General features: G+C 38.7%; 1 protein-coding gene across 1 annotated transcript; it reads right to left on the bottom strand.

Annotated features, from left to right (window-relative positions):
- Positions 1–2,827: 2,827 nt before the first annotated feature.
- plxdc1 (plexin domain containing 1) lies at positions 2,828–26,914 on the bottom strand. Its single transcript, XM_038296904.1, has 13 exons — positions 26,418–26,914; positions 13,241–13,404; positions 8,015–8,158; positions 7,867–7,936; positions 7,586–7,708; positions 7,377–7,495; positions 7,213–7,303; positions 6,036–6,131; positions 5,857–5,938; positions 5,732–5,792; positions 5,527–5,650; positions 3,262–3,422; positions 2,828–3,179 (listed from the first exon to the last, which is right to left on the bottom strand). Exons 1-13 carry the CDS (start codon positions 26,491–26,493, stop codon positions 3,054–3,056), a joined length of 1,437 nt encoding a protein of 478 aa, XP_038152832.1. The 5' UTR covers positions 26,494–26,914; the 3' UTR covers positions 2,828–3,053.
- Positions 26,915–27,032: the final 118 nt, after the last annotated feature.

Below are 27,032 nucleotides of genomic sequence, written 5' to 3'. Positions count from 1 at the left end.
AAAAAAAAAAATCCCTAAATTCCGTCTATAAGTTTTCAGTTGAGCCGGCTAAAAAACAAACAGCATTCTCTTTTCTTGTGTTTTTGTCTTCAGTAAAATACCTCCAGACTTTTGAGTTCAATGCGGAGGCTATCAGTAGTCACTGCTGCCACCCTCTGGTTAAATGGGGAACTGCTATCGCAGAATGTTAGAAAATCTTAAAGGAATAGTACACCCAAAACATGATTAGCCTTCATTTTCTACTCACCCCCATGCTGAACAACACTCTGGAGTACTTTTTTGATATCTCAAATGCATCTGGAGATCTGGGAGGCTTCTTGCTGTCTGCTGACATTCAAATAATGGAGGTCTATGGTGCCCGATGCAGAAAGGTCCATAAAAGTCCACAAAAAACGTGTCAATATTCCTCCATACTGCTCGTCCAATGTATTCCAAGTGTCCTGAGTGGGTAGCATCCAGAATTTACTCGAAACGAAGTCATTTAGAATGTTTTTAGAGCATAAACAGTAGTGTATAGTATTTCCTGAAAGCGCGCACCTGCGCGTTCATGACACTACGGAAGCCGGCAGACCAAACCAGATGAAAGTGCGCATTCAGCGTCTGCTCTGCCAATAATGCAAGCGTAGAAGAAGAAATGTGCTGTTTACCTGTGCAAAGAAAGAAACAACGAAAGAAAAATGTCTGAGGACTTCAGTGTTGAGGAAGAGCATGAGTTCTTTGCCGAGCTGAATTCGCAGTTTCGTCTGGGTTGGTCTGCCGCGGTTTCCGTAGCGTCGTGAACGCGCTTTCAGGAAATCCTATACACTACTGTTTATGCTCTAAAAACATTCTAAATGACTTCGTTTCGAGTAAATTATGGACGCTACCCACTCAGGACACTTGGAATACATTGGACGAGCAGTATGGAGGAATATTGACACGTTTTTTTTGGACTTTTATGGACCTTTCTGCCTCGGGCTCCATAGACCTCCATTATTTGAATGTCAGCAGACAGCAAGAAGCCTCCCAGATCTCCAGATGCATTTGAGATATCAAAAAAGTACTCCAGAGTGTTGTTCAGCATGGGGGTGAGTAGAAAATGAAGGCTAATCATGTTTTGGGTGTACTATTCCTTTAAATTATGATCTGGACCATCACCTTAATTTAATAAATTTATCAAACAGACTACAATATAACAATGTGCTTAAAGCATGATGTATACATTGAATTTATTTATTGATGTATGTATTTATTTATTACTTGAATTGAAGTGAATTTCTCCGCTGTGAGATCAATAAAGCTCATCTAATCTTATATCGAAGTTAACTACTTTCAGGGATGTCAGTGTTAATGTAATTAATCCATATATTGTTGTCTTAAAACTATCTAATAAATTTTAACCTTTTATTTTGGTCCTTAACCAAATTTGGTCCAGTTAACCAGATTCAGTGTAGGTTACCTCATGCTGATGAGTACTAAACTGATAAAAGCAATCCCCTTAGAGGGAAGACGAGGAATGATATTTTGAGATTTTGAGAATGTGTTGTTTCTGTCAGAGGTGGGAATTAAATGGTTAAATTTACTTGAGTAACTTTAAGAAAAAAGAGAGCTTATAGAAGTTTTAACTTCTACTTAACTTATATTTTTGTGAGAGTGTTGCTGCTCTTACACCAGTAATTTCTTTGATCACTAACAATGAAAATGAGCTGTTTGGAGATCTGGACAAAAATAAAGCAAAATGTTAATATTGTCAATGGAAGTTCTTCATTTACTTACATATATGCAATACCCATTGTAAAAAAAACAAAAATCCTTATTAATTTTGTAATTTTTTCTATATTTGTATTTTATATTTTCTCTTATACTTTGAAGTACCAGGATTTGCACACAACTCTGAGATTACGTCACATTTCATTTACCAAAAAATCTGTTGACCAAAATACATTTGATTTGTCTTCCTGAGTAGCTCCTTATTTAAGTCAAGCGAGAAGGTGTTAGTTTAAAAACAAATCTGTCTTTTTTTTGTCATCTTCCTCTCTGTCAGTAATGATGAGTTCAATGTAGACAGCAAAACTGGTTTTGGAGCTGTCTCTATTTATTTCTTCCTACACATCCAAACCTACAACCTTTTATCCCATGTTACAGTTTGGAACTTAAAAATCATCCATTCTTTTCAATTTCTCCCTTTAGATTCAGATGTTTCCTGTTAGAATAATTATACCCATTTGTAGGTTATTTTTGCAGCTATGTATAATCAAAGTAAGATTATGTTGTTGTTGTTTTTTTGTTTTTTTTTTACACACAAGCATATTTAACATCCATGTTCATAATAATTCAACATTTAGCTCTCAGAACGTCTTTCCTAAAGTTGTATTTCAAACATGCTTACATCTTTTCTACAATCTTTGCTATGGTATAATATATTTACCTTACAATACACTTTATTTCATGACACTCTACTATAATATAATAATAGCATTTAAACTGTGTTGTCCTTCAGCTTTTATTAGAAGACAATGAAACAGTAAATTTGAAAGAAATCTCTCATACATTGGTTACTCTAATATCCATTCATACAATAGTTGTCCAGAAAAATCTGAGATGATCATTTAATTCACTATCAGTGGTAAAGCTAGATAACTGTTGTAGAGAATTCCACATAGCGTCATAATAAACCATTCAAATCGGCACAGAAGTTTCATAAAACAAAAACACCCCATAAAATGGATAGTAACAGAAACATGTAGATTAAGATAAGATGTACATTTGTTTGCAGTATGAAGGCTTGTTTTGATTTGTTCCCTGCCAGCCACTTCCATCAAAATGTCTAGAAGATTATTATCTTGTCCAACCTTCGAAACACTGGATAACATGGCTGTGTGATGGCAAAACAGCAAAAATAGACGGAGAAAGCTTGGAAGAGCTACAAGAGCAGGTACAGTAAACACTTTCCAACCACGAAAGCTGGAGTAAGGACATCTTGTGTCTTGTATCCCAAAGTCTGTTTTTGTAATTCTCGTTTAGTACCCTTATATTGCTCAAGATGGCACGCTTTCTTTACAAGTCCCTGGCATTTAGCAGCAGTGCTCTGCTTCAATGAAACCTTCCTTCTCGTGAACACCAAGTTCGACCTCAGCGTAGGTGGAGTGACAGCTCTGGTTTCGAAACTTCATGGAGGGCCAGTAGTTATTTGTGCGTCGCTAAAGAAAAAGAACGGAAATTGATCATTAGGAGGCAAGATCATTGTGTCTTCTAGTGTTCTGTTGTGGGCTTTTTCCTTACCTGCATGAGGTAGAACGGTGGAGCAACGGTGGGGTGAGTGTTGATGTAGTAAACTGCCAGTAAGGTCAATGTTACCAGCAGAACTAATGCAGCCACTACCCCAGCTATGATGGGTGTGTTCTCTGTAATCCCCGTATGGTCTGGAGGGCTGGAGTCTATGTCTGAACAAGAAAAAAAAAAAAAATTTAACTGCATTGCCAAAAGTATCTGCTAACCCATCAAAATTATTGGAACCCGATTTAAATCCCTTCCATGGCCATCGGAGTATAAAATCACGATTCTCCATCTGGAAATCTGACTGACAAGTTTAAGTTTGTTGTTTGCCGGTTGCTAGGGGAACCATACTTGTCTGCGTGAATTGTGCCGGGTGTAAAGTTTGGAGGAGGAGGATTATGGTATGGAGTTGTTTTTCAGGACAGTGGCGTTGGATGTAGGAGTTTGCCCTGAAATTGAAGGATTGATGGTTCAAGCCCGACTCCCATTTTCAGTGTCGTTGTGTCCTTGGGCAAGACACTTCACCTGCATTGCCTACTGATGGTGGTCAGAGAGTCCGGTGGCGCCAGTATACGGCAGCCCCGCTTCTGTTAGTGAGCCCCAGGGCAGCTGTGGCTACAATGTAGCTTGCCACCATCAGTGTGTGCGTGAATGGGGGAATGAATGTAGTGTAAAGCGCTTCGGTCAAGTCTCCTGACTTGAATAAAGGCGCTATATAAGTACATGCCATTTACCATTCAGGAGCTGGATTTGGCCCCTTAGTTCCAATGAAAGTAACTCTAAATGCTTCAGCAGACCAAGACATTTTGAACAATGCTCCCAGGTTTGAGGGAACTGTTTGGATCTGGCCCCTTCCTCCTCCAACATGGCTGTGCAGCAGAGCACAAAGCAAGGTGCAGAGCGAATCAGTGTGTGACCTCACTAATGCATTTTTTGGAAGAGTACTCATAAATTCCAATAAACACTACCAAACCCTTCCAGGAGGTTAGAAGAGTTTATAGTCTGTGTGGACATCCTTCCCAGATGAGCTGAAGCTGTTCTACCTGCAAAGCGTGGACAGAGGTCATTTTGAACCTCTATGGAAGAGGAATGGGACGTCACTGAAGCTCCTATGTGAGCGAAAACATTTGGCGAAATAGTGTATAACTGGAATATACAGTAGTTCAAATCACCAATTCAAAATGTGAGTCTCATTTACAACATGGAGGCCCTCAAATATTAAAAAAATTACCAAAACATCTAACTGACTCTGTAAAAATCCAATAAGTCTCAATTTTTATTTGCTTTACTGGAGGGTAGAGTGTTTTTACACACATGGATTTTACATAGTGGCAAGAGTAAACTGGTATCATTGGATCTCATCTCTGGTTTCCATACCCATTTCACATACCAGCATCAGGCTCATAAAAGTATCAATTAGCATGTGCGGCTATAAAGAAACATGCAGGCAAACTTCAGTACTTTACTGTGAGCTCATCAAAATGTTTGATCCAAATCCACAAGTTATTTTTGGTATTAGGATTGAGGTTTACGTCCTTTTCATAGGGAATCCATTTTCAAAAGGAGGAATGTTTACAGACATCAGTCTGCAAGGTGTTTGATCGTGGGTCTGTATTCATCATAATTGTGAGGTCATTTTTTATACAAACAGAATTGCTTTTGAATTAGAATTGTTTTGCCCCAAAGAGGTTTACAATAAATTATCTGAAGGAACACCAAGTATCGAGATTTGCTCCAGCTGCTTGATCATAGCAGCAGAACAGCTTTCTTTCTCAGCTTTCATTCTCCATCACTGGAGAGAGCTGGCCTGGTGGTTTACAGCAGTGCACTTGTGCTTTGAGAAGTTTGCAAGTACCTGGTTCAGTCTCCATATTCTCCACTCTGGCTCTCTGAGCAAGATCCTTAACCCCACACTGCTCCCCAGGCTCCGCACGATTGCAGCCCACTGCTCCCCAAAGGGATGGGTTAAATGCAGAGATACTTCTTCCCCAGTGTGAGATCAATAAAGTTAAATTATTATTTATGTGAAGTAGCCTTGAAGGCCTGTCGATAACTGCGCAGAGACCGTCCACATCTTTTCTGACTTTTAATCATATTGTGGAGTCTCAGTCTGGCCATAACTGTAGATTTTAGATTAAAAAAAACAAAAAAAAAACTTGATTAGTTGTAAAATTGAAAACACTATCATTGCATAGTTTTCTCCACACGTTGACTGAATGCTAACATTTCTATCATCGTGTCTTCCTTGATTTCTCCAAGACAGAAACTCACCTCTAGTGACAGGCTGCTCTCCAAGGTCCGCTAACGAAGGTGTTGGTTCCAGGGACAAGTTATTGAACGAGCTCATCGTTGCATCAGGTAATATTGGGTTGTAGTCCTCACATTTACCTTTAGACTGTAGTAACACACAGATAAAAAAAAAGGTTTCAAACACCCCATTTACCTCTGGAATGTACCAACCGTTAGGGCATCTCACCTCCTCAGGGCAGTTGTAATCCAACCACTCTTGTCTATGTCGATCAACACCATCCGAACATCTGAAAGTTAAGAAAGAATCACATTAGAGCAGGGTATAAATACCAACAAACTGTTTTCTCTCACCGCTGGAGTGTGTTGCACCATCCACAGCCGGTTGTCAAGTTGGATGTCAGGCAGAGTTCACAGGTTGTATGCTGCGGACAAGCTAAAGGAAGCAGATGCACACCGTTCTGCAGTTACTGTAGGACACTAAATAACAAAGCTGTACCATCACACTAAGTCAGGTTCGCAACAGTTCTTACTGGGCAGAGGTGTGAACTCAAACGCAGACCCACTGATGATCTTCGTGGTGTCAATCTCAACGCGATGATATTCATAGATTGTACGTTGGGTTGAATCTGCAAGATGAATGATAAAAAAAATGAAGCAAGCTGCAAACTAACCTCACTGGATAAAACCCTCATGTTGATATAATAATAAGAAGATAAGCATTAGCCTTAGAAAGCATTTTGCAGCATTATTTAAAAAGCAATTGTGTGGTTTGGTTGACAGATTTATGATAAAAAATATTCACATTATGGTGAGATATAAAGAGGAGCAAAACTACATTTAAACATTTTTTTATATAAAAAAAAAAGATGAGTTATCGAGATCATGTTGAGAAGAAAAAAAATTCAGTTAAAACTAATTTGAAAGAACAGCTGAAACATTGCAGCAATGTTCATATCTTTTGGACAGATTCACGTTATTGTATCTTATCAATTGGATAATTTTCAATTTTTTACGGATTAAGGTCTCATTTACATCACTTTCATTTGTATTAATGCCGCTAAAGAAACCCCCTATATTTTTCTACAATAGAAACTGCAGGTCATTTAAGCTGTCCCTGTCACCTTTGAACATCTTAAGACTGAAATCTTTGCGGCGTTCTTCTTCCCAAAATAGTTCAAGTAATCAGTAAGATTTGATTTGACTGATTGATTGACATTATTGATCTCACAGTGGAGCACTTTACTGGTTACATCAGCTCAAATAGTCAGAGGAGAAGAATTTGCCAGAGGAAGAAAAGGGTGCATGCATATATACAGAGAGTCCACATATGACAGGTTTCTTTTTCTTTTTTTTTTCTTTTTTATAGTATCATAGGATCATTATACTGGGTTGTTGCACAGGGTGTTTACACAGTATTTATATGGATGGACATTTATATATATAGTTATTGTACTGGGTGTCAAATATAGAGAAACAGGTTATTGCACGGGGTATCAAATGGTAAGTTGCATGTTATACATTGCACAAGTAGTATTAGACAGAAAGCATTTGTGAATATCTAAACCAGATCTCGACAATATTAAGTATTAAGTAATTAAGTATCTCGACAATAATGTTAGACTTTTATGAGTTATTTTCATTGTGCAGCCCAAGAGCTTGTTAGTTTATTATTGTGGTTTAAAAATGCTCCTGATTAGACAAAAATACCCGAGAGCTGTGAAGCAGCCATGAAGGCCTCAGAGAGTCCAACTTTTACCGGATGTTCTGTGGAATTTATTTTCTCCACTGGTACAGGAACCTGAAAGCAGCAAATATTAGTTCTAACATCAGTAAATCTGAAGCCTATATAATGCAGAAAGTCCAGAAGTTACCTCTCTGTAGTTGAAAATAATACTTCCATTACTGAGGAGAGCTGCCTGAAAAGTAAACGCTCCTTCATTTTCCCGGTCCTTTAGTCGCACCTTGTCCCACTGCACCACAAACAGGGTACCTGACCAGAACCGAGTAACGAGGCCAGACGTTACAGAAAATCTGGAAAATCTCTTGATCTTCAGGAATTAAAAAAAAAATTCCTACATACCGTTGTCCATGTATCTCACAGTGGAGTTTTTGGAGAAGCTGGGGTCAAAGTTGGCCATGAGGGGTGCTACGTACTGCGTTGCAGTCAGCATCCGGTGAGTTATCTCACCCATAAAGATGAACCCTTATGATGAGAAGAGATGGGAAAGAGAAACTGTCAGATGAGGCACTGAGGAAATGTCTTAATACACTTCATAAAAATGGTAATTCATCATAGGTACATTTATTATTGGGTGTTAAAATGGTTTTCCTAAGACATAAAAAAAACAGAGTGAACCTTACCCCCAGTTGCTACAATAATTTGTCTGATGCTGTGTCCATAGAAAGGGAAATCAAAGGAAAGTGCCACTCTCTGCGAAAATGGAAATAAGTCTCAGATCTGGTTGAACATAGATGAGTAAATGATTACAGGTGGATCTGGTCGTCTCACCGCAGCCTGTCGGTGTGTATTGGACAGGATGCCGTGGATTCTCACTTGACTTTTGTGCAGGTTCTTCAGGTCGATCCACAAGCGTTCAGTTTTCTCGTCCTCTGGACCAAAACTTTCCCAGCTGTAGTATTTCTGGGAATCCTCCTGACAGAAAAACATTTAAGTTTAAGTAAGAAGGAGGTTCTCTTTCAGGTTACTCAGACTGCAGTATCTAAGGAAAGCTCTTCTATTGTATTTGGATCTAGTTGTAAAGCTGAACATTTCATTTTCTTCAGCATTTTAACAATCATTTTCAGAATGGTAAAATTGTGTTTTTTGTTTATTAGAATTTTTCTCTGCAGCTTCTCCAAGTTACAATGGCTCTCTTAGCATATTTTCAGATCACTGCTTTCCCAGCCCAGCTGATCTGTTTAGGATGCCAATATCTTGGAAGGTTTACAGTAGTTTCCTTCTCCATTTTCAAATGAATTTATTAGTTCATAGTGAGATTATCAAATGTGGTTGATTGTTTTACAGCCTGACGAGGGAGTGGGTTAGGAAGGGAGCTTATTGTAGGTTTTTTTTTTTTATTATTTAGGGTAACATTGAAGGGGAAAAACACATGAATATATCACTTCTTTTGTTTACCTGCTTTAACTTTTTGAAAAAAAAAAAATAATTGCATTTTCCATTTCACACAAAGTGTGTACATGTATGACTACATTTTGTTGGTCTTATACTGAAAAAAAAAAACAAATATGTTCAGGTTTGTAAAGTAACAACACTGTAAAAATGTCTTCATTAAGTTAAGAGTTTGTTTCAGGTTGTAATTGTTTCATTCCTATGTACATAACTTTGTTAACTTATTCCCTTTTTTGACAACTGTTAGTAAAATGGATGGCTGCTTTTTCCTGCATCAAATTTTATTTTTAAAGATTAATTATTTTGTAACATTTTCTTCATCAGTCTTTAGTTTCAATAATGGTTCTTTTTATTTTTATTTAGGATATGATGTGCGAAGAAGAAATCAGAATAGGTCAAAGTTCATCAACCAATGAAGGGTTCCCATTAAGAGAACCAGTTTGGAAACATAAATATACTCCCTAATATCTCTGAAAATCTTTGTTCATGAATTAAATTAATATTGATGCCTGATGAGAAAGATTATGAACATTCAGTTGGTTTTAAACTAATAAATACTCAGACTTGCTGTTAAACTCGTACGTTTCCACGTGGAGGAGCTGTTTACACATAAAACGACCTTGTCAACACACCTAGTCTCTCCATAAAGATGTCTAGTATTGATGGCATTATTAATTTATGGTGCTCTTTGGGATGACAGAGAACGATGGTTCTGGGGTTTAGTCTTGGCTCAGAAAGTGGAGCAGTTAAATGCAGAGCTCTTCCAACCTCTACAGCTGCTCCACATACAGCAAACGACCCACTATTAGCTTTCATATCCACTGCCCGACACCGACCTATTTTTCTTTTTTTTCTTTTAAGAAGTGGGGATTTCTAAGTGAGGAAAAGAATAATGTTTTTATTTTTTTTCCCCATCACAGCTTTGTGGTTTTTCTTCACAATTTTTATTTGGTTTTGTGGTGAACAGCTATTGTCTGGTTAAAAAAAGCTCAAATTTTGAAAACGGAAAATATTCTTGATCAGGCTATGTCTGTGATTTTAATGAGAAAACACCTGGTAGGCCATTTTTTTTTCTAATTTTATGGAAAAAAATATATTAGAGAGCTACACAAAAGAAAATACAGCTGCTTGACAATATTTCTAGTTTCAAAAAGCAGACAATCAGGGGAAGGAAGTTAAAACATTGTTAAGGTAGACTTAGACTCAACTTTATATATCCCTTATTACTCCTTCAGCTGGTTCCTGTAGCTTACATAGAGTACAAAGAGGTAAAGTAAGAGGCCATTAAAGATACAAATACAACAGACAATATAAAAGGAGTGTATATGGTACCAAAAAGCCTAAATATTTTGTAATTTCCTGTAATATGTTTCCCTTAAATATAAAGAGAGCTAAGGAGAGACTACACAGTTGTTAACTTGGATTATTGCACTTTTCCTGCAGAGATGTACTGACCTTATAAATAAGTAGAGAATTACTAAGGCTACACAGTAGTTGGCATGTGTTATCACACAGTAAGAGAGAAGTATATTACACATGAGTGACAATAGGTACTGCTTTGCACAAGATGTCCAAGCAGGGGGGTCCTGACCCCTCTTCCAACCCCTCCTACTTCCCCCAAGTGAGGAGTTGTACAGATGATGGTTTGAGGAGCAAAGGAGTTCAGCAGCCTGTTGGTCCAGCATTTTGGGAGGAGCAATCTCCCGCTGACCAGACTGCTCTGAGGGGTGAAGATGCTGTGCAGAGGGTGGCTGTCATTGTCCATAATGTCCAGCAGTGTGTTGAGTGTCCTTGTCTCTGCCACCGTCTCCAGAGAGTCCAGTTTCTTGCTAATCACAGAGCCGGCTCACCTGCGCAGTTTGTCCAGTCTGGAGGTGTCCTTCTTGGATGTGCTGCTCCTCCTCCCGCACACCATGGTGTAGAAGAGGAGCAGCACATCCAAGACGGAGATGGTTTCTTTAAATGTATTTCTAAACGGCAGCTAGCAGCCAAATAGCTACCTTAACAGATAGCCTAGCTATTTTACCAGCTATAATAGGCTTTTAGTACTTGTTACACTCTGTGAAGAACAGAAGTCGGATATTTTATTATGAGTGTTTAAAAAATGACATAAATTAATCCTTGATTTTGGTTTTTATTAAAGTTTATGTTATTAGAGAACTTGATACATATGTTAGATAACAATGCATAACTTTAGTAGTAGTAGGACAAATTCTTCCTCTTTTGTTAAAGGTATAGTGGAGGATTTTCTTTTTCTGAGTGGATCATCAAAATAAGTGGTCCTCCTAATTGTCAACCAATCCGGATGATTTGTAAGGACATCCTATGTGCTCGTCTCGTTAGCTTTTTTGTTTTGTTTTTTGTGCAAGCGCAATTTCAGGCTAATATACGTGGTAAGCTATGGTTTCAGACAGACAGGGTCGTAAGAAAAAAAGTGTCTACGAAGATGTATAAGAAGGAAAGAAAGGACTCAGAAGATGCAGACATATCCCCGAATGCTTTGCATTTTCTGTCACATCGGCCCACTGTCAATAGCAGACAGAGGCGACTAATTACAAGAATGGTGTAGGCACCGTGCATTGGAGGAGGATTTATGTGACCAAAGGAGAGCAAAAAGCAGTGATCATCTATCCGAACGGTAAGTTAACTGAGTTCGCTATAAAGTCCACTATATAGTCCCTGCTCTATATAGTGATTGAGGGATTTAGGGGTTAGGGCGCACGTTCGGACACAGTAAGCTTGAGTGAGCTATGAGAACAGCAAATTTTAAACAGAACGTGCACAAGGAGAAACTGGCCCCGCATGCGTTTAATAGGCGTTCCCTCCTGAAAGCATGTGCAGGGTTGTACATGTGCATTTTTTGTTAAATTGGAGAGGGTGGGTCTTTTCAAAACTTTGCGAATATCCTCCATCATACTTTAAAAGAGTCAGCACTGCCACCAGTGGCCAAAACCAGAACAGCAGCACTCTTCTGCTTGTTCACATAGCTTGCGCTCACACTTGAAAAGTTTATATTTGTACTTTTTTCACCTTACATTGAGTTGCCATTTGTATCTCAGTTTAGCTGGATGGCGGCTGCTTCTGAGTTTCCACAAAATCCATCTTGAATATAACACTTGTTGGCGAGTAGGACCCATTTAAAATGGATGCACTCGACACCACATCCGCCGAACAGCTCGGGAACTTATGGCCCAAGGTAAATAAGCTGCAAGCTTATAGCTTTATCGGCGCTGAGCTATTGAGATGTCAGTCTGCTCATCAAACAATGTTCTGGTAGTAAATGGTCAAAAAAAGCCAATTTTAAAGATCTGTTTTCAGTAAAGATGTACATAATGTCTCTTTAATATGAAAGCAGAGTTTTTTTGTTTTTTTTTTTCATAAATGCTTCTAAAGCCTAATATTTTTACTCAATAACTAAGCCTAAAAATCTTATATATGCCCTCACTTATTGGTAATTTGGGGTAATTAGGTTCAGAGATATTACATAAACAGGAGGAATTTTTCTCTTCTCCAAATGACTCATTCACAAGTGTGCACGGCTGTGCGTACTCATGGACCGCCATGCATAAACAAACAGTGTAAAATTGATGGCTTTGTTTGTGTTCAATTTAAGATGAAAAGGGTGGGACAAAGAGTTTATTTGACTTGATTTGATTCTGGTGAACGATGAATTCAGCACATTAGGCACAATTTAAAACTTCATTACAGATGCAAAGATTAAATCTACAAATAATGACAACTTTATGATCCCCATAGTTAAGAGAAAATCATCAGCTGGGTACAATTTTAAGAAATGTGTAATATCTCCAACCATATTTAACTTTTGTAATTTCTTCTTTCTGAAGCTCAGTAAATCTTTAGTTTTTTGCTTTCGTTGCCATTTAAAGTTTTCAATTATAAGTTTATTTTGCCTCTTTTGTGGCTGCCATGACCTGGTTGACTGAGAATTTGCCCATGCATTTATGTATACGTTTTGATTGTTCTTAAAAATCAACCATCACATATCTGTTATCTTTTTTACTTTATCACTTAAAATAGATTTTTTTTCTTTCCTTGTTGTCTATGTTTAACCACAAGTATGTCACAGAGTTACTCCAGAGGACTAAATTTGACTGGTCTATTTTATTTGTTTCACCGATCGTTGTTAGAAGTTATGCATTTTATCTAAAAAAGAAATATTTTTGATACACTGCACAGACACACCCAACACTGTGCAAATCCATTTAGGGTACTAGTTGAAGATATAAAGATTGAATTTAATGTACTTGAGAGGCAACATAATCTGTTTCTGCTTCTCCGCCATGGAAACCAAGTCCAGTGGATTGTTTTTTAAACTTTTACGGAACTTCTCCACCAGGCCTGACTGCAGAAAATAGTGCAACAAAAATGCATTCTGATTATTAGTATGATCATCTTATAGCTGATTACTTTCAAATCAGCTATCAGAGGAAAGTTTTCTGTTGCCTGATAATTAACCCTCTGCTGGACAGTACTTGGTCAGTACTTTAATAATTGCCATGTCTCACTTTGAGAAATCTAGAAAACTGACTAAACTCCCAGTCAGACAGAAACTGGATGATGGCAAATTCACCAGAAGCATCTCACCACTGTACGGGTCATGTTGTCTGAAAGGGGACTGATATCGACTCCTCCGTCAGCCTGTGCATTGCGGACTTCTCTGTGCCTTAGTTGGTCCTCCCAGTCTCTCCTGGTTCGCTGAAAACTAGCTGTGTCTCCATCCGTCCTCAGAGGCGTCCCTCTGTACGAATCTAGAACAAGATGTGGATTACAGTGATTGGACTGCTTGAAGACAGATGCACTGATGTTAAACTGGTCTAGCTTTCATAATCTGGCACAAAACAGGCTTAAACTGAAGACAAACCTTCGGCCATTTTTTCTATAAGCATTTTGACACCTATCCAGATATCTATGACAAAACTGACAAAGACTCCGGGATAGGTGTAGAAATGTTTTCAGAAAAACGTACCCTTAGTCCCTCTGATTTAAAGCCTATTATTAGTTGACACAATACGGATCATTTAATAACCGACTTCTTAAAGCAACAACAAACAGAACACTCACCGTGTTAAACACATAACTTTATAGATTTGAAAAGTGTTGAAATTGTTGCTGACCACATCAATATTTTTTTTTCCAGACATCTGTTAAACAGCCTGTAGCTGGATGCTTAGATTTATTTCCAACTGATTTATGACTCATCTTTCAAGATATGCGTATCTAATGGTAGTCCACTGGTGAGTAATGCCCCAGTTCCCACTAAAATATGGGGTTAAATCTATGTTTCTCTTTTTTGTGCTGCCTGTTTATTGATAAATCAATAGGGTACATTTTGAGAGGGGTACTAAGGATATAAAAAGAAATGTTAAATGGCCCGTACTTAGATAACACTTTTGGTTAAGTCTCCTTACTTGACCAAAAGCGCTACTCTACATTCACCCATTCATGCAAACACTGATGACAGCAAGCTACATAGCCATAGCTGCCCAGGCCCTCAGACCACCATCAGTAGGAAATAACTACATTGAAAGCCGGAGCCGGGGCTTGATCCAACAATTCGGTTGCAGGGCAAACTCCTGTATCAGACGCCACTGTCGCCCCCACATTGCAGCTCAATATCCCTTTTCCAACATCTGAAACAAAATAATGCCCCATTTAATTTATTTTTCCCTAACTGTTAGAGCAGTGAGTTGGATGGCAGCAAGGCCTAAAATAATGTGCCACCCCATGTTTAATATCTGTGTTATGTCTTTTCTTTGATGGGGCTAACACGAAACAAAACTTTTGCCCTGTTGTGGCAGAGTGAAAAAGTAACCATTTAACAATTACCTTCTCTCCGCGTACTCCGGCTTCTTCCCACAGTCCAAAAACATGACTGTTAGGTTAATTGGCTTCTCTAAATTCTCTGTAGGTGTGAGTGTGTGTGAATGGTTGTTTGTCCTGTTTGTCTCTGTGTTTCTCTGCGATAGACTGGCGGCCTGTCCAGGGTGTACCCCGCCTCTCACCCATAGACAGCTGGAGATAGGCACCAGCACCCCTCGTCACCCTGCTTGGGAAAAGCGTGATGGAAAAAATAATGGATGGATGGATTTAACAATTACCAACTAAACACACCTGAAATAGTTCTATCCATGCTAGTCAGCAGCTCTCATCAGATTCAGCTAACCTCCATTTTTTCCTACAACTCTCTCTGGTTTGAACATTTTTTTCTTTTTAAATTGCTCACTCTATCACTCCAGACAGATTACCTACTCATCTATGCATTTACAGCATTGCTTGATCTGATCGGAAAGAAGTCCTTACAATTCAATCAACATGACAATACATTTTTTTAATTAACCAAACTCATACCATCCCCAATAAGTTGACAAAAACATACAAACATAGATTTTTTTTGTTGTTGTTTGGATGTGTTGCTAGAATGAAAAAAAAAATCTTTATTTGAAAACAATATTACTGCACGATCTTTCATTTAGCCCTCTCCTGTATTTTCATGTCTATAAGAAAGCAGAGAATGATCCATTATCCATCCATCCATCTTTTCCCACTTATTAAATCAGGGTCACGATGGGGCCGGTGCCAGTCGCCGACGGTCTATGGGCAAGAGGTAGGGGTACACCCTAAACAAATTACTAGTCTGTCGGAGGGCAACAAACATACCAAGAACATAAAATAATCTAAACTTGTAATTAGAGTAATATTGGCTCTCTAAGAGACAAAATGGGACAAGAAAATGAGATGTAGAGAGGCTGTCACAGACTCAGGGGAGAAGACTTTAATGAGAAGCGATGTATGATCAGGATGGAGAGAAAGCTTTTTCCCAGAGTATCAGACTCCTTAATTGGGTCAGATTGACACAATTCACCATCACTAAAGGAGGTGTCAGGCAACATGATAAAAAGGTGAAGCAGAGCTTTGAGAAAAAATTACACCAACACTGGTGTATCATGAACAATAAAAAACTTTTTACTCTATAGGTGTCACTACCTTTGAATAGACAGCTTTAAAATCTATTCCAACGTCTCTATCTTTGAAAATCTTTCAGTTAACGGGTCACTTTAAGTTGCTTTCTAAAGCTTTCTGCTTTGAAATATGTCCAACTTCGTCTAACTGCCAGGAGAAACTTCTATTAAAAGAAATCTACAAACGGACCGCAAAAAAAAAACCCTGCTTTGACCCGAGTCGATAAGGCTTTAGTAGCTGGAGGTCTGGCAGACACATGTTCACGTGGACCCTGCATGGAGAATGTGCAAAGTGGAAAAAAAAAAACATCCTGGTGCGGTCGCACATGTCTAATAATTCAAATGACATATGGAACAATTCTTGCACTGTCAATATGCACTTGGATGTTTCTGCTACTAAATGCGTACAAATATTTATTTTTTTCCCCTCTTAATCCAAAGCAGCCATAGCAGCCAGAATGGTGCAGATTTATGTTGTCACATCCTCACAATGCCAGATAATTCCTTTTTTTCTATTTCTCACATATCTCTGTGTGCCAGGAGTGCTGCCCTAACTGGGAATCAAAGCTCTAATCCTGCAGGCTTACAAATGTGCATTAGCTATTTTGAGTCACCTGTGTCACAGCGGTGTCCATTTTATCAGCCTCCTCAAATGTGCCTGCAATGCAGCAACCAGTTAGAAATGAAGTGGGTGTTAGGAGTCGTATCAATGTAGGACACAGCGGTTTCAGGCATACACAGCAAGCTATAAATGGGTAGATTGTGGTTATTCATTTGAATTTCTGCTCTGGCATTTTTTTTTTTTTTTTTCAGGACAATTTGACTGACTGTTTTAAGATGATAGGAAGGGAACAGCAGCTCAAATACCACAGGGTATGTAGAATGCCACCTCTGGTTGCACAATACATTGAACCATGAAGCAGATAGGCTAAGGAAAGAGATATTCTTTCAGGATCATCAAAATGGAAAATAACTGATTTGAAAAATATTATTTGGTCTGACTGATTTCAGCGGCTGCATTTTGTATGGTCAGAGTTTGGTCAAACATGACGGCATGCCTTTATTCTTGCTTGTACAATAGTAACTAGTGTTCCTCCGATGCCATTTTTGGCCCAATATCGATAACCGATACCTGGCTGTGCAGTATCGGCCGATACCGATACCATCTCTTTGACATTGATGTGTGTGTTTATATATGATGAACTGCATACTTCTTGAATATGAGCACTCCTACTTGCCATGATGGATTGCCATCATGGCTTTGTCAGGCTGCTGTCTACCTTTGTGAAGCAGGAATAAGAATAACACAAAGTGAATCCAGCAGGAATTTTTTATTGCCTACCTGGAATGGGTGACAGTAGTTGAATAAACTTTTGGCTCTCAAAATAGTAATCGTGCCCTATTTGTTGGTTTTTCGCCGATACCAATACCAACATTTTAGTGCAGTACCGGGGGCCCCGCCCAATACTGTTATTGGTATCGGTGCAACACTAGTACTAGTCATTCAAAATTTCCCCACTTTCCTTGATGGGCCCTTGGCTGGTCCTTGGCTTGTCCCCTACAATTCATTTTAAACATCAATGTTTTGTATTAAAATATCCTTTCTGTCATGATTTTTTTGTCATTAAGATCTAACGAGAAGCATCATCTCCTGGTCAGCCCTGCAATTTAGTGAAAGGGTGGAGTCAGAGTAAAGAAAATATGCAAGAGAGGAAGTTGGAGTTGACATTGCTGGGAGTTGTAGGGAAGTGAGCTGCCATGCGGCTTCCATTCGGCTGGGAAGGGCCATTTTCAATGGCTGCTACTTTATCAACAGTTAAAGCTGGTGGTAATTATAAAATATTGTTAGGTGTTATTTTCCTGGCAAACAGCTTCCCTGAGTATTTTTGCTGACCATGTCCAACCCTTATCAACCTAAGTGTACCTCTGTTCTAATGGCTACTCCTACCAGGGGAATATGACATGTTACATAACCCTGGTCATTTAAAACTAGGTTCTTGAAAATGGTGTTGAGATCATTTCACCTTCATAAACATCATTTATCAGTCCAACGGAGCACCTTTGGAGTTTGGTAAAGCAAGGGAAAAGTCTCTGAGGAACATTTCTGACGTTGGATCTAGGCCATAAAGAAGAAAGCTCGTAAGTGTCCCGCTCTGATACTAGAGAGATGCACCTATTAAAGTGGATTGTGGGTGTGATCATAAGTGGAAGTTCTACTGCAGGTGAAGAGGACTAAAGAAAATTAAATTCTGTTCCTAAATTGACACAGAAGCTAGTGACCATTCAGTCTGATTAACTGGACAAGGTCCTTCAAACAAACGTCTTCCCTCTGACACTTAACTTTAATTAATAAATTCAAAATATTTTCTACTGAGAGGGGAAAAAAAGGAATGCACTTGGAGGGGAAATGGAAATTATCTGGAGAACTATGAAAAGAAAACAAAAGGGCCTGTGTCTTTGCTCCAGAGACAAAAAACACCATTACCCAATGTCCACATTTTCTAATGGAGATATTCACCTAAGATATAAACAAAGTCAGACAAAAAAAATTTTTTGGGATCAGAAAAAGAGAGATTTCCTACAAGTAGTAAATTTCAAAACATAATTCTTTATTTTTGAGGGTCTAAAAGGGGGATCTTGTAAATTATTTAGATTTTGAAATTAGTATAAGTGTTGAAATCCAATTGGAGCTTAGGGTGTAGGCGGCAGCCATTTGGCATCTCATCCTCAGGAACAGCGGTATCCACAACACACAAACCCGAGCAGCTGGAGTGATAAGGAACCAAGGAAAAAATGAAGCCTTCAAATGTGCAAATCAATCAGGCTTAAAGTTTAGAAGCCATTGGATTTAAACGATATCCTGTCATAGCCTGAGCTGTTTTCTATCTGCATTTGGAGAAGTTTACTTTCATAATGCTGAGGGTGTGAATCCAGATTTCAGATCAGCTTGAAACAGTTATGTAGAAAAATGCGCCTTTTAAAATAATTGTGATTTTTATTTTTACAGACAGAGGATAGTTGTAGCAACCGAACCTAAGTAAAAACATATTTACCATGAATCAGATTGTATTGAAATAACTCCTTTTAACTGTCTGTCATATTTGGCAGTTTGTTGGTTTTTGACAGAAGAGCTGAAGTATTTTTTTCCTGTGAAATTTTACACTGATGTTACTATTGGAAAATACAAAGAATGCTTTATGATGATTATTCCTTGTGCACCGAGTCTTCCACCCTGACCTAAGTCCAGAACCATGAAACTTAGGTCCCAGATATCGGAGCAGCTGATAACAACCTAAACAAACAGACCAACCTAAGGTCGAAAACAACCCATCAAAAATCTTTGCATCTAGTAGCTGCTGAAAATAGTAATAATGCTTTTTCTTTTGACTTCTGCTTGTAACTGTACACAGCTGAGACAAAACATTTAATGGACACTAAAAAATATACACTCCCCGGCCACTTTATTAGGTACCCCATGCTAGTAACGGGTTGGACCCCCTTTTGCCTTCAGAACTGCTTCAATTCTTCATGGCATAGATTCAACAAGGTGCTGGAAGCATTCCTCAGGGAGTTTGGTCCATATTGACATGATGGCATTACACAGTTGCCGCAGATTTGTCGGCTGCACATCCATGATGCGAATCTCCCGTTCCACCACATTCCAAAGATGCTCTATTGGATTGAGGTCTGGTGACTGTGGAGGCCATTTGAGTACAGTGAACTCATTGTCATGTTCAAGAAACCAGTCTGAGATGATCCCAGCTTTATGACATGGCGCATTATCCTGCTGAAAGTAGCCATCAGAAGTTCTGGTACATTGTGGTCATAAAGGGATGGACATGGTCAGCAACAATACTCAGGTAGGCTGTGGTGTTGCAACGATGCTCAATTGGTACCAAGGGGCCCAAAGAGTGCCAAGAAAATATTCCCCACACCATGACACCACCACCACCAGCCTGAACCGTTGATACAAGGCAGGATGGATCCATGCTTTCATGTTGTAGACGCCAAATTCTGACCCTACCATCCGAATGTCGCAGCAGAAATCGAGACTCATCAGACCAGGCAACACTTTCAAATCTTATATTGTCCAATTTCGATGAGCTTGTGCAAATTGTAGCCTCAGTTTCCTGTTCTTAGCTGAAAGGAATGGCACCCGGTTTGGTCTTCTGCTGCTGTAGCCCATCTGCCTCAAAGTTCGACGTACTGTGCGTTCAGAGATGCTCTTCTGCCCACCTTGGTTGTAACGGGTGGTTATTTGAGTCACTGTTGCCCTTCTATCAGCTCGAACCAGTCTGGCCATTCTCCTCTGACCTCTGGCATCAACAAGCCATTTCCGCCCACAGAACTGCCACTCACTGGATGTTTTTTCTTTTTCGGACCATTCTCTGTAAACCCTAGAGATGGTTGTGCGTGAAAATTCCAGTAGATCAGTAGTTTCTGAAATACTCAGACCAGCCCTTCTGGCACCAACAATCATGCCACGTTCAAAGTCACTCAAATCACCTTTCTTCCCCATACTGATGCTCGGTTTGAACTGCAGGAGATTGTCTTGACCATGTCTACATGCCTAAATGCACTGAGTTGCTGCCATGTGATTGGCTGCTTAGAAATTAAGTGTTAACGAGCAGTTGGCAGAGATGGCAAAAGTACTTTCCGTACTTGAGTAAAAGTACAGATACTTGTGTTAAAAAATACTCTGGTAAAAGTGGAAGTACTGATTAAACTTCTTTACTCAAGTAAAAGTAACAAAGTACAGGCTTGTAAATTTACTTAAAGTATAAAAGTAAAAGTAGAAACCACTTTTTTCATGCTGTTGACTACATTTTAAATGGATGTCTGCCAATAGGACTAGATCTCTGTTGTGTTCATTTTCAATCATCTCGTCGTCCATACTACTATGCTAACACCACCACCACCAAGCTGCAATGATTTGCCACGAATAAATACCGCCGAATCTGTCGATTCATCTTGTAGTGGTGCGTCAAATGCAACGTAGATTCCCATCCAATTAGATTGAATTTGGTATTGATGACGTGAAAAATAATAATGGTAACTCCATTGAAATGATTCAAAACTAAAGTAACGAGCCAATTTTTTTAAGTGTAAGGAGTAGAAAGTACAGATATTTGTGTAAAAATGTAAGGAGTAGAAGTAAAAAGTCGCCATAAAAATAAGTAGTAAAGTAAAGTAAAAATATCAGAAAAATCTACTTGAGTACAGTAACAAAGTATTTGTACTTTGTTACTTCCCATCTCTGGCAGTTGGATAGGTGTACCTAATAAAGTGACCGGTGAGTGTATATTATTATTGAGTAGTGACTGAATACAGCTTCAATGCTTTGTCCATTGTTAAATATTAGTTATTATCTATTAAAACTTAGCTCCCCCATTTTAGTTATCGAAACCAGTAACCATTTTATCACTACAGATTACAGTTTTTTTTTTTCGCCACTAGGGGTGCTAGACCTATGTCTTCCAGGTTTAGTGCCCATAAAAGAAATTGCTGGCCCTGCACTGAGTAAAACTGAAACAGTACTGTTTTGGATTCTGATAGGAGACCCCTTTGTACCAGCAGATTGTGAAGTCATGGAGTTCTTTTTTGGAGACAAGGAAACATTCACCCCTCTAGACTCATCGAAGTACAAAAATATGCATCAAGTCCTGTGTATTGACTGAAAACTAACCGAACAAATTAGATTAGGCTAATAATTGAGTTAGAAGTAAAGCTTTAAAGCCTGGAATCAAAGCCTGGAATTGTGAACGAATGGACATGCATGTCCAGTTTTTTATAACTAGTCGGTGATTAAGCTTTTAAAACCAAAACCAACTAGCCCACCCACTTATCTCTCAATTTCCTTGAATATTATGTCTGCTGCACAATAAACTCTTATTTGGGGGCCGGATTTCCTGCGCAGTCTTACAAATGTGACATCAAATGGTACTGCATGTGGCCCCCAATGGCTTCGACAGTAGTTTCAGTAGTAGTAGTAGTAGCAGAACAAGATTAAATTATTAATATATAGAAAAAATTATTATTTTTTTTAAAGTAAACCGTCATGTAGTAAACATTGAAGAGCATCACCACTGCAGTACTTCGAAAATGGTGCTGTGTACTCTCTTGCCGGCTTTGCTGGTGGCTAAAGTTTACCACAGCGCCAGTCCTGCCCTTGTGAGTCTCATTTCTTCATCCTGTATCTTCTTTCTGCCTGTGACTTTCCATCCATCCATCCATCCATCCATCCATCCATCCATCCATCCATCCATCCATCCATCCATCCATCCATCCATCCATCCATCCATCCATCCATCCATCCATCCATGTGTTGATTCATTTATTTGTCTTCCTTTGGTCTTTATTTAGATTGGGACAAAAAGTTTGCACCCTTCAGGAGGGATTGACAGGTTGATAAATGAAGAACTTTACACGTAATGTCCTAGTACAGGCATCCCCAATCTCGGTCCTCAAGGCCCCCTGTCCTGCAGGTTTTAGAGGTTTCTTTGCTCCAGCACAGCTGATTTTAATTGAAAGCTGATTAACAGGCTTTTGGTCTACTGCAATCATTATAACCAGCTGTGCTGAAGCAGAAAAACTTCTAAAACCTGCAGGACAGGGGGCCTTGAGGACCGAGTTTGGGGATGCCTGTCCTAGTACAACAGGCAAGGCCAAAACCTATCTATACTTCCCCTGCTCCATCGTACCACTACTTGTAAACAGGCACAAAAATGCTTGACCTCCATGTGCTTATTTAAAGGTTAAAAGGCCTGTACTTGTATAGTTTTTTTTCAAGTCAGGAGACTAGACCTTTAAACTGCATTCAGTCATTTACACAGACACACTGATGGTGGCAAGCTACATTGTAGCCACAGCTGCCCTGGGGCTCATTGAAAGAAACAAGGCTATAGTACACTGGCCCTCTGGCCACCATCAGTAGACAATGCGGTTGAAGTGTCTGCACAAGGACACAACAACAAGTCAGAGCTAGGGCTTGAACTGACAACCATCCAATTGAAAGGCAACCACCTTCATCCAACGCCACAACTATTTAAGGCTTTCTTTTCCCTTTACATATCTTTACTATGGTTCCTAATGGTTGTTAAAAACATGCAATCAGTATGAATCCTTGTGACTTGCCAAAACATGTCACAAAATGGAAAGAATTAGTATATTATTAATAGAAGTTAAGCCAGAGTTCCAACTGTAAATTTGACCAAATTAGTTTAATACTATTCTTTAATTTAGAGCAGTGATATTTCTTAGCTAAAGGTCACAACAAATAATTAATAGACTGCCAACAAAAATTATAATGGGGATAATAGATCCTTAGTTATGGAGAACTTTAACCTGTTGCTTTGTGAGTTCCATTCTCTGCTTTGCGTTATACTTGGATTTAAGGCCAAATGCTTGCAAATCAAAGAGCATTCCTGGCAGGCCGGGAGGTTCATAATGTTTATTGCTGATGTGCAAATAGTAACATGCTGGAATAATTGTCTTACTGTAATAAACTATTGTTGCATTGAGACTACATGTTGCAGCACAGATGTCAGTAGCTAAGTGAAAGCAGTGTAGAATAGATTTTATGTTTTCTCATCATTACAGCAGCTTTTTTAAATAAAATTCAGATTTCAACTCACCAACTGGTTTTGAGTTCTAAAAAAGGATAAGGCAGGTATGGATAAATGGGATGTTTATTAAAACTTTGCTCAATAATCTCACTTATAGTAAAATCTGATTTTCAGATTAAACCTGCAATTATTAGGCCGGTCTGTATCAATAAATTTAGAAAATCTGGTCCAAAACAAGTGTTTTCTGCCGAACTTTAGTTGTTGCATTTTACTGCTGATCAACTGCAGATTTGTGGAGTCCAGATTGTCTTGATGGTTAAGTCTGGTTTAAGCTTGGTTCTTACTCAGCTGTGGAAAATAAATCTATTCTAGTAATAAATAAACGGATAATTGCCAATTAGCGTTGACTGTCAAACAGCTATTTCAGATATAGTGGGAAGTTACTACACTTTCTGATGTCAGTTGGCACTATAGTATCTCAAACTAAACGACGAATCTAAATATCTACAGAGATGTGTTGAAATTTTGACAGATTTTAGTTTGTCTCACTCTGTACTCTAAAGTACTTATACTTGTTTAATGTTTTCACATCACAAAAAAAAAACAAGAACAAAAAATGATGTTTTTAGACCTTTCTGAATCAAAGCAGTGAATTACAGAGAGCTGAACAAAACCAACCCGCTTTTCAAATTGTTTTACAAATCAAAATCTGGAAAGGTATGGTTTGCACATGTTCTACCCCTTTGCTCAAATACAAAAAACAACTAAATGTCGCTCATATTCAGAATACAAACTTCTGAAAGTATGTTAAATATGAAATTATTACATACTGTTTAATAGATGATAAGTGTTTTTAAATTATGAGTAATTTCCTTTTAATGTGCTTTACTGGAGACATCCATGTTTTTCAAAGAAGACTACTGTCACCTACCGGTCTGTGACGTCACGGTGCGGTATCGGCTGTTGAGCAAGTCCCAATGCTTTAGCTGGTGTTTTGGTACAACGCACTATTATTCAAGTCATCTTGAATCATTCTTCTACCAAATGTTGGCTACATATTACGTGTTTTTTCTCTGGCCAGAAGTTTGATGGCAAATCCTCCCTCTTCAAGTTGGCAATCCACCGACCAACCCGTCCGTAGAGGATCAGGAATCGGAATGGTGATGTATACCAACATCCAACTGCCATGCACCTGGGCATTGTCAGTTTAACTATAGCTCTGGTGAATTTCAATGGTGAAGTCCTCTGGAAATCTTCAATAATTGTTGTTGATTGCAGATGTGTCTAGTAGTTCCCATTGATTTAGCTTGTAAAGCGGGGAGAATGGCGCTAGGCTTACCGCACCGTGACGTTACTGCCAGAAGATGTCAGGAGTGAGGTGTTACTATATTTGGGCAAAAATGGCCGCTCCCAGACTCAGTGATTATGACAACAATTTATATATATATTTTTTACTGATTGACGGTAAATTAATTAAATCCCCGCAAATATATTAGTTTTAGGTATGGATAATGATACATTAATTATTCCTTGCTGACCGGACTTTTCCTTTAATGAAAAGTAAAATAAAATGAGTTCTCCTGTATACAAAGCAATATCAGTAGCAATATCAAGCTGTTACATTACAGAGCAGATAAGTCAGGAAAGAAGCTGTAGAGATGTTTGTAATGTTTATGTACTAAAACATTGTCCCAAGCTCTGAACATCTCTCAAACCATTGTTGAGTCCATCGTCTGAAAATTAAAATATACAAAGGCAATAGAACATTAATCAGAAATACAGTAAGGGTGTCCAATGCAGCTCTGGGGGAGCAGGAGAGATCCCAACTAATCTGGGAAAATCTGTTAACAGGACAGCCCATTAGTCATGCCCACCACAATATGTGTGCAATCCTGATTCATGGATGAAGTTTAGAATAAAAGTATAAAGTTATAAAAATGCAATTCACAATGTTTATAACAGGAGGGGAAACAGCAGAGATGATATTTAAACCTTTGGGGTACAGCTGACACAATGAATTAACACAAACACCCCATGCTAATCTTTAAACATGGCGAGGGAGGTACCATTCTGTGGGTATGCTTTTCTTCAGAGGGCACATGAAAGCTGAACAGGAAATGATTAAAAGACTGATAGAGTTAAATACAGGAAAATCCTGATGGAGACCCTTTTGGAGGCACCAAAAAATGGGACTTTAGACATGAAAATGGTTCAGATCCAAGCATATTCATTAGTTCAAGGGGCAAAGTCAGAGTCTAGGTTGATATCTAATTAGGAATCTTAGGTTTCATCCTAAAATTGGTCTTCAATCCAATTTAGTAGAGGTTTAAGTATTTTGCAAATAGGATAAAAATTGCCTGAGACATACCTCAAATAACCTCCTGCTGTAATTGCAGCAAAATACAGTTTAGCTGAGTAGTAAAAAATGTGTGTTTAATATAAATGCACACCACACCATTCAGATTTTAATTTGCAAACTTCTTAAAGCTATGCATCACCTTTTCTTGACAACTGCTTCAAGGAATATGAAAACTTTTTCAAGGTTTTGTATATATATGGAGAAGAGATTTGTCTCGGTGGTCTCTATTCATTGGAGCGTCCTCTGCACAACTGGGCCCTTGATCAGAGAAACTAGGACCACAGGAGAGGCCAGAAAAACTGGAGCACCACTGATTGTCAGTGAAGGAACAGCAGCAGAGGAACGGGGGCTGGCTAAAAATAAGGCATCTCAAAGGAGAACAGAAATACATGTACATTTACACACTTGACACTCTCACTGACAGTAGGAGAGGAGTATACAGTATAAAAAAGTCTAGATATGATTTTTTTACAGCAATAAAACAGTAATAAACTTTGCAAATAAAATTACATTCAGCTCAGCTGCTGCTTTATAAAGGTTTATTCCATTGCACTGAAACCCAATTACTCAAATTACTGTTAAACCTCAAACATTTATTCCCTAGAAGTTACGATTTCCTGCAACAACATACTTATTTTTTAACAAAATCGGATGGTCTAAGGAGAGTTTATATTGGCCAATTGAAAGCAAATATATTGGACCTGTTAACGCTTGATGAATGTGCAAATCATGCAAATATTCCTGTTTTCTGAGCTACAGATTTCAGTTATTTTTTGGGTTTGTTTTCAATTGCAGTGACCTTTCAAAGTTTTTCTCTGCAGCAGTCAACTGTCTGCTTTTACAGGAAGTCAGTTAAAGCTGTAAGTTATTTTGCTTACCTTTATACTCTTGGGCCCAAACCCTTCCAAGCTCAGCCTGGGATAGACAGATGAGAAGAACAGTGCAAAACCCCATGTCAGGACAGCTTTTCTCCCTCTGTCCTTTCTTTTTATCGCCCCTCTCCTTCTTTTTCCGTTTCCTTTCTTGCGTTGAGTGGAAAAAACGAAACTCCTCGCTCCTGCTTTCCCCTACCTTTCTTTATGGTTTGTTCTCCTTTTTCTCACAGCTGCTGTTTCTTTCTTTCAGCCAGGGGCTTTCCTGCTTTCTTCCTCCTCTGTCTGCCTCCCGTCTCTGCCCTGCGTCCTTTTCAGGCCCTCAGAGTAAATCTTGTGGTGATGAATCCATAGTTGAAAAGGAGATGATAAACAGCTGAAGGGCTACAGCGTGAAGGTCTCTCCTCTTCTCCCCACTTTCACTCTCTCTAAGTCTGACGCTTTTTCCTCCTGTGTTTAAATTCCAGAGTGTGTCATAGAAAGAGTTCCTGATTTGAAAAACCTTTTTCTGAGCAGGATATCTTTAGGCATTTCTTCTATTTTTTATTTTTTATTTTTAGTTGTATTCTAAAAAGTCTGTGATGAAAGGTGCATGTCTCCCCCATGTGGAAACATGCTGAA

The sequence above is a fragment of the Cyprinodon tularosa genome, unplaced genomic scaffold, assembly GCF_016077235.1.
Source record: "Cyprinodon tularosa strain WSP-4 unplaced genomic scaffold, ASM1607723v1 ctg38, whole genome shotgun sequence".
Taxonomy (NCBI): Eukaryota; Metazoa; Chordata; class Actinopteri; order Cyprinodontiformes; family Cyprinodontidae; genus Cyprinodon; species Cyprinodon tularosa.
Note: the sequence above shows the minus strand (reverse complement) of the source record. Positions and strands in the feature narration are given on the sequence as shown.

Coding starts and splice junctions, on each gene's coding strand:
- plxdc1 (XM_038296904.1), bottom strand. CDS start 26,493: ATGGGGTTTTGCACTGTTCTTCTCATCTGTCTATCCCAGGCTGAGCTT. Junction 7,496..7,585: donor TGTGAGATACATGGACAACG/GTATGTAGGAAT, acceptor GGTTCTGGTCAG/GTACCCTGTTTGTGGTGCAG. Junction 3,180..3,261: donor CACCGTTCTACCTCATGCAG/GTAAGGAAAAAG, acceptor CTTTTTCTTTAG/CGACGCACAAATAACTACTG.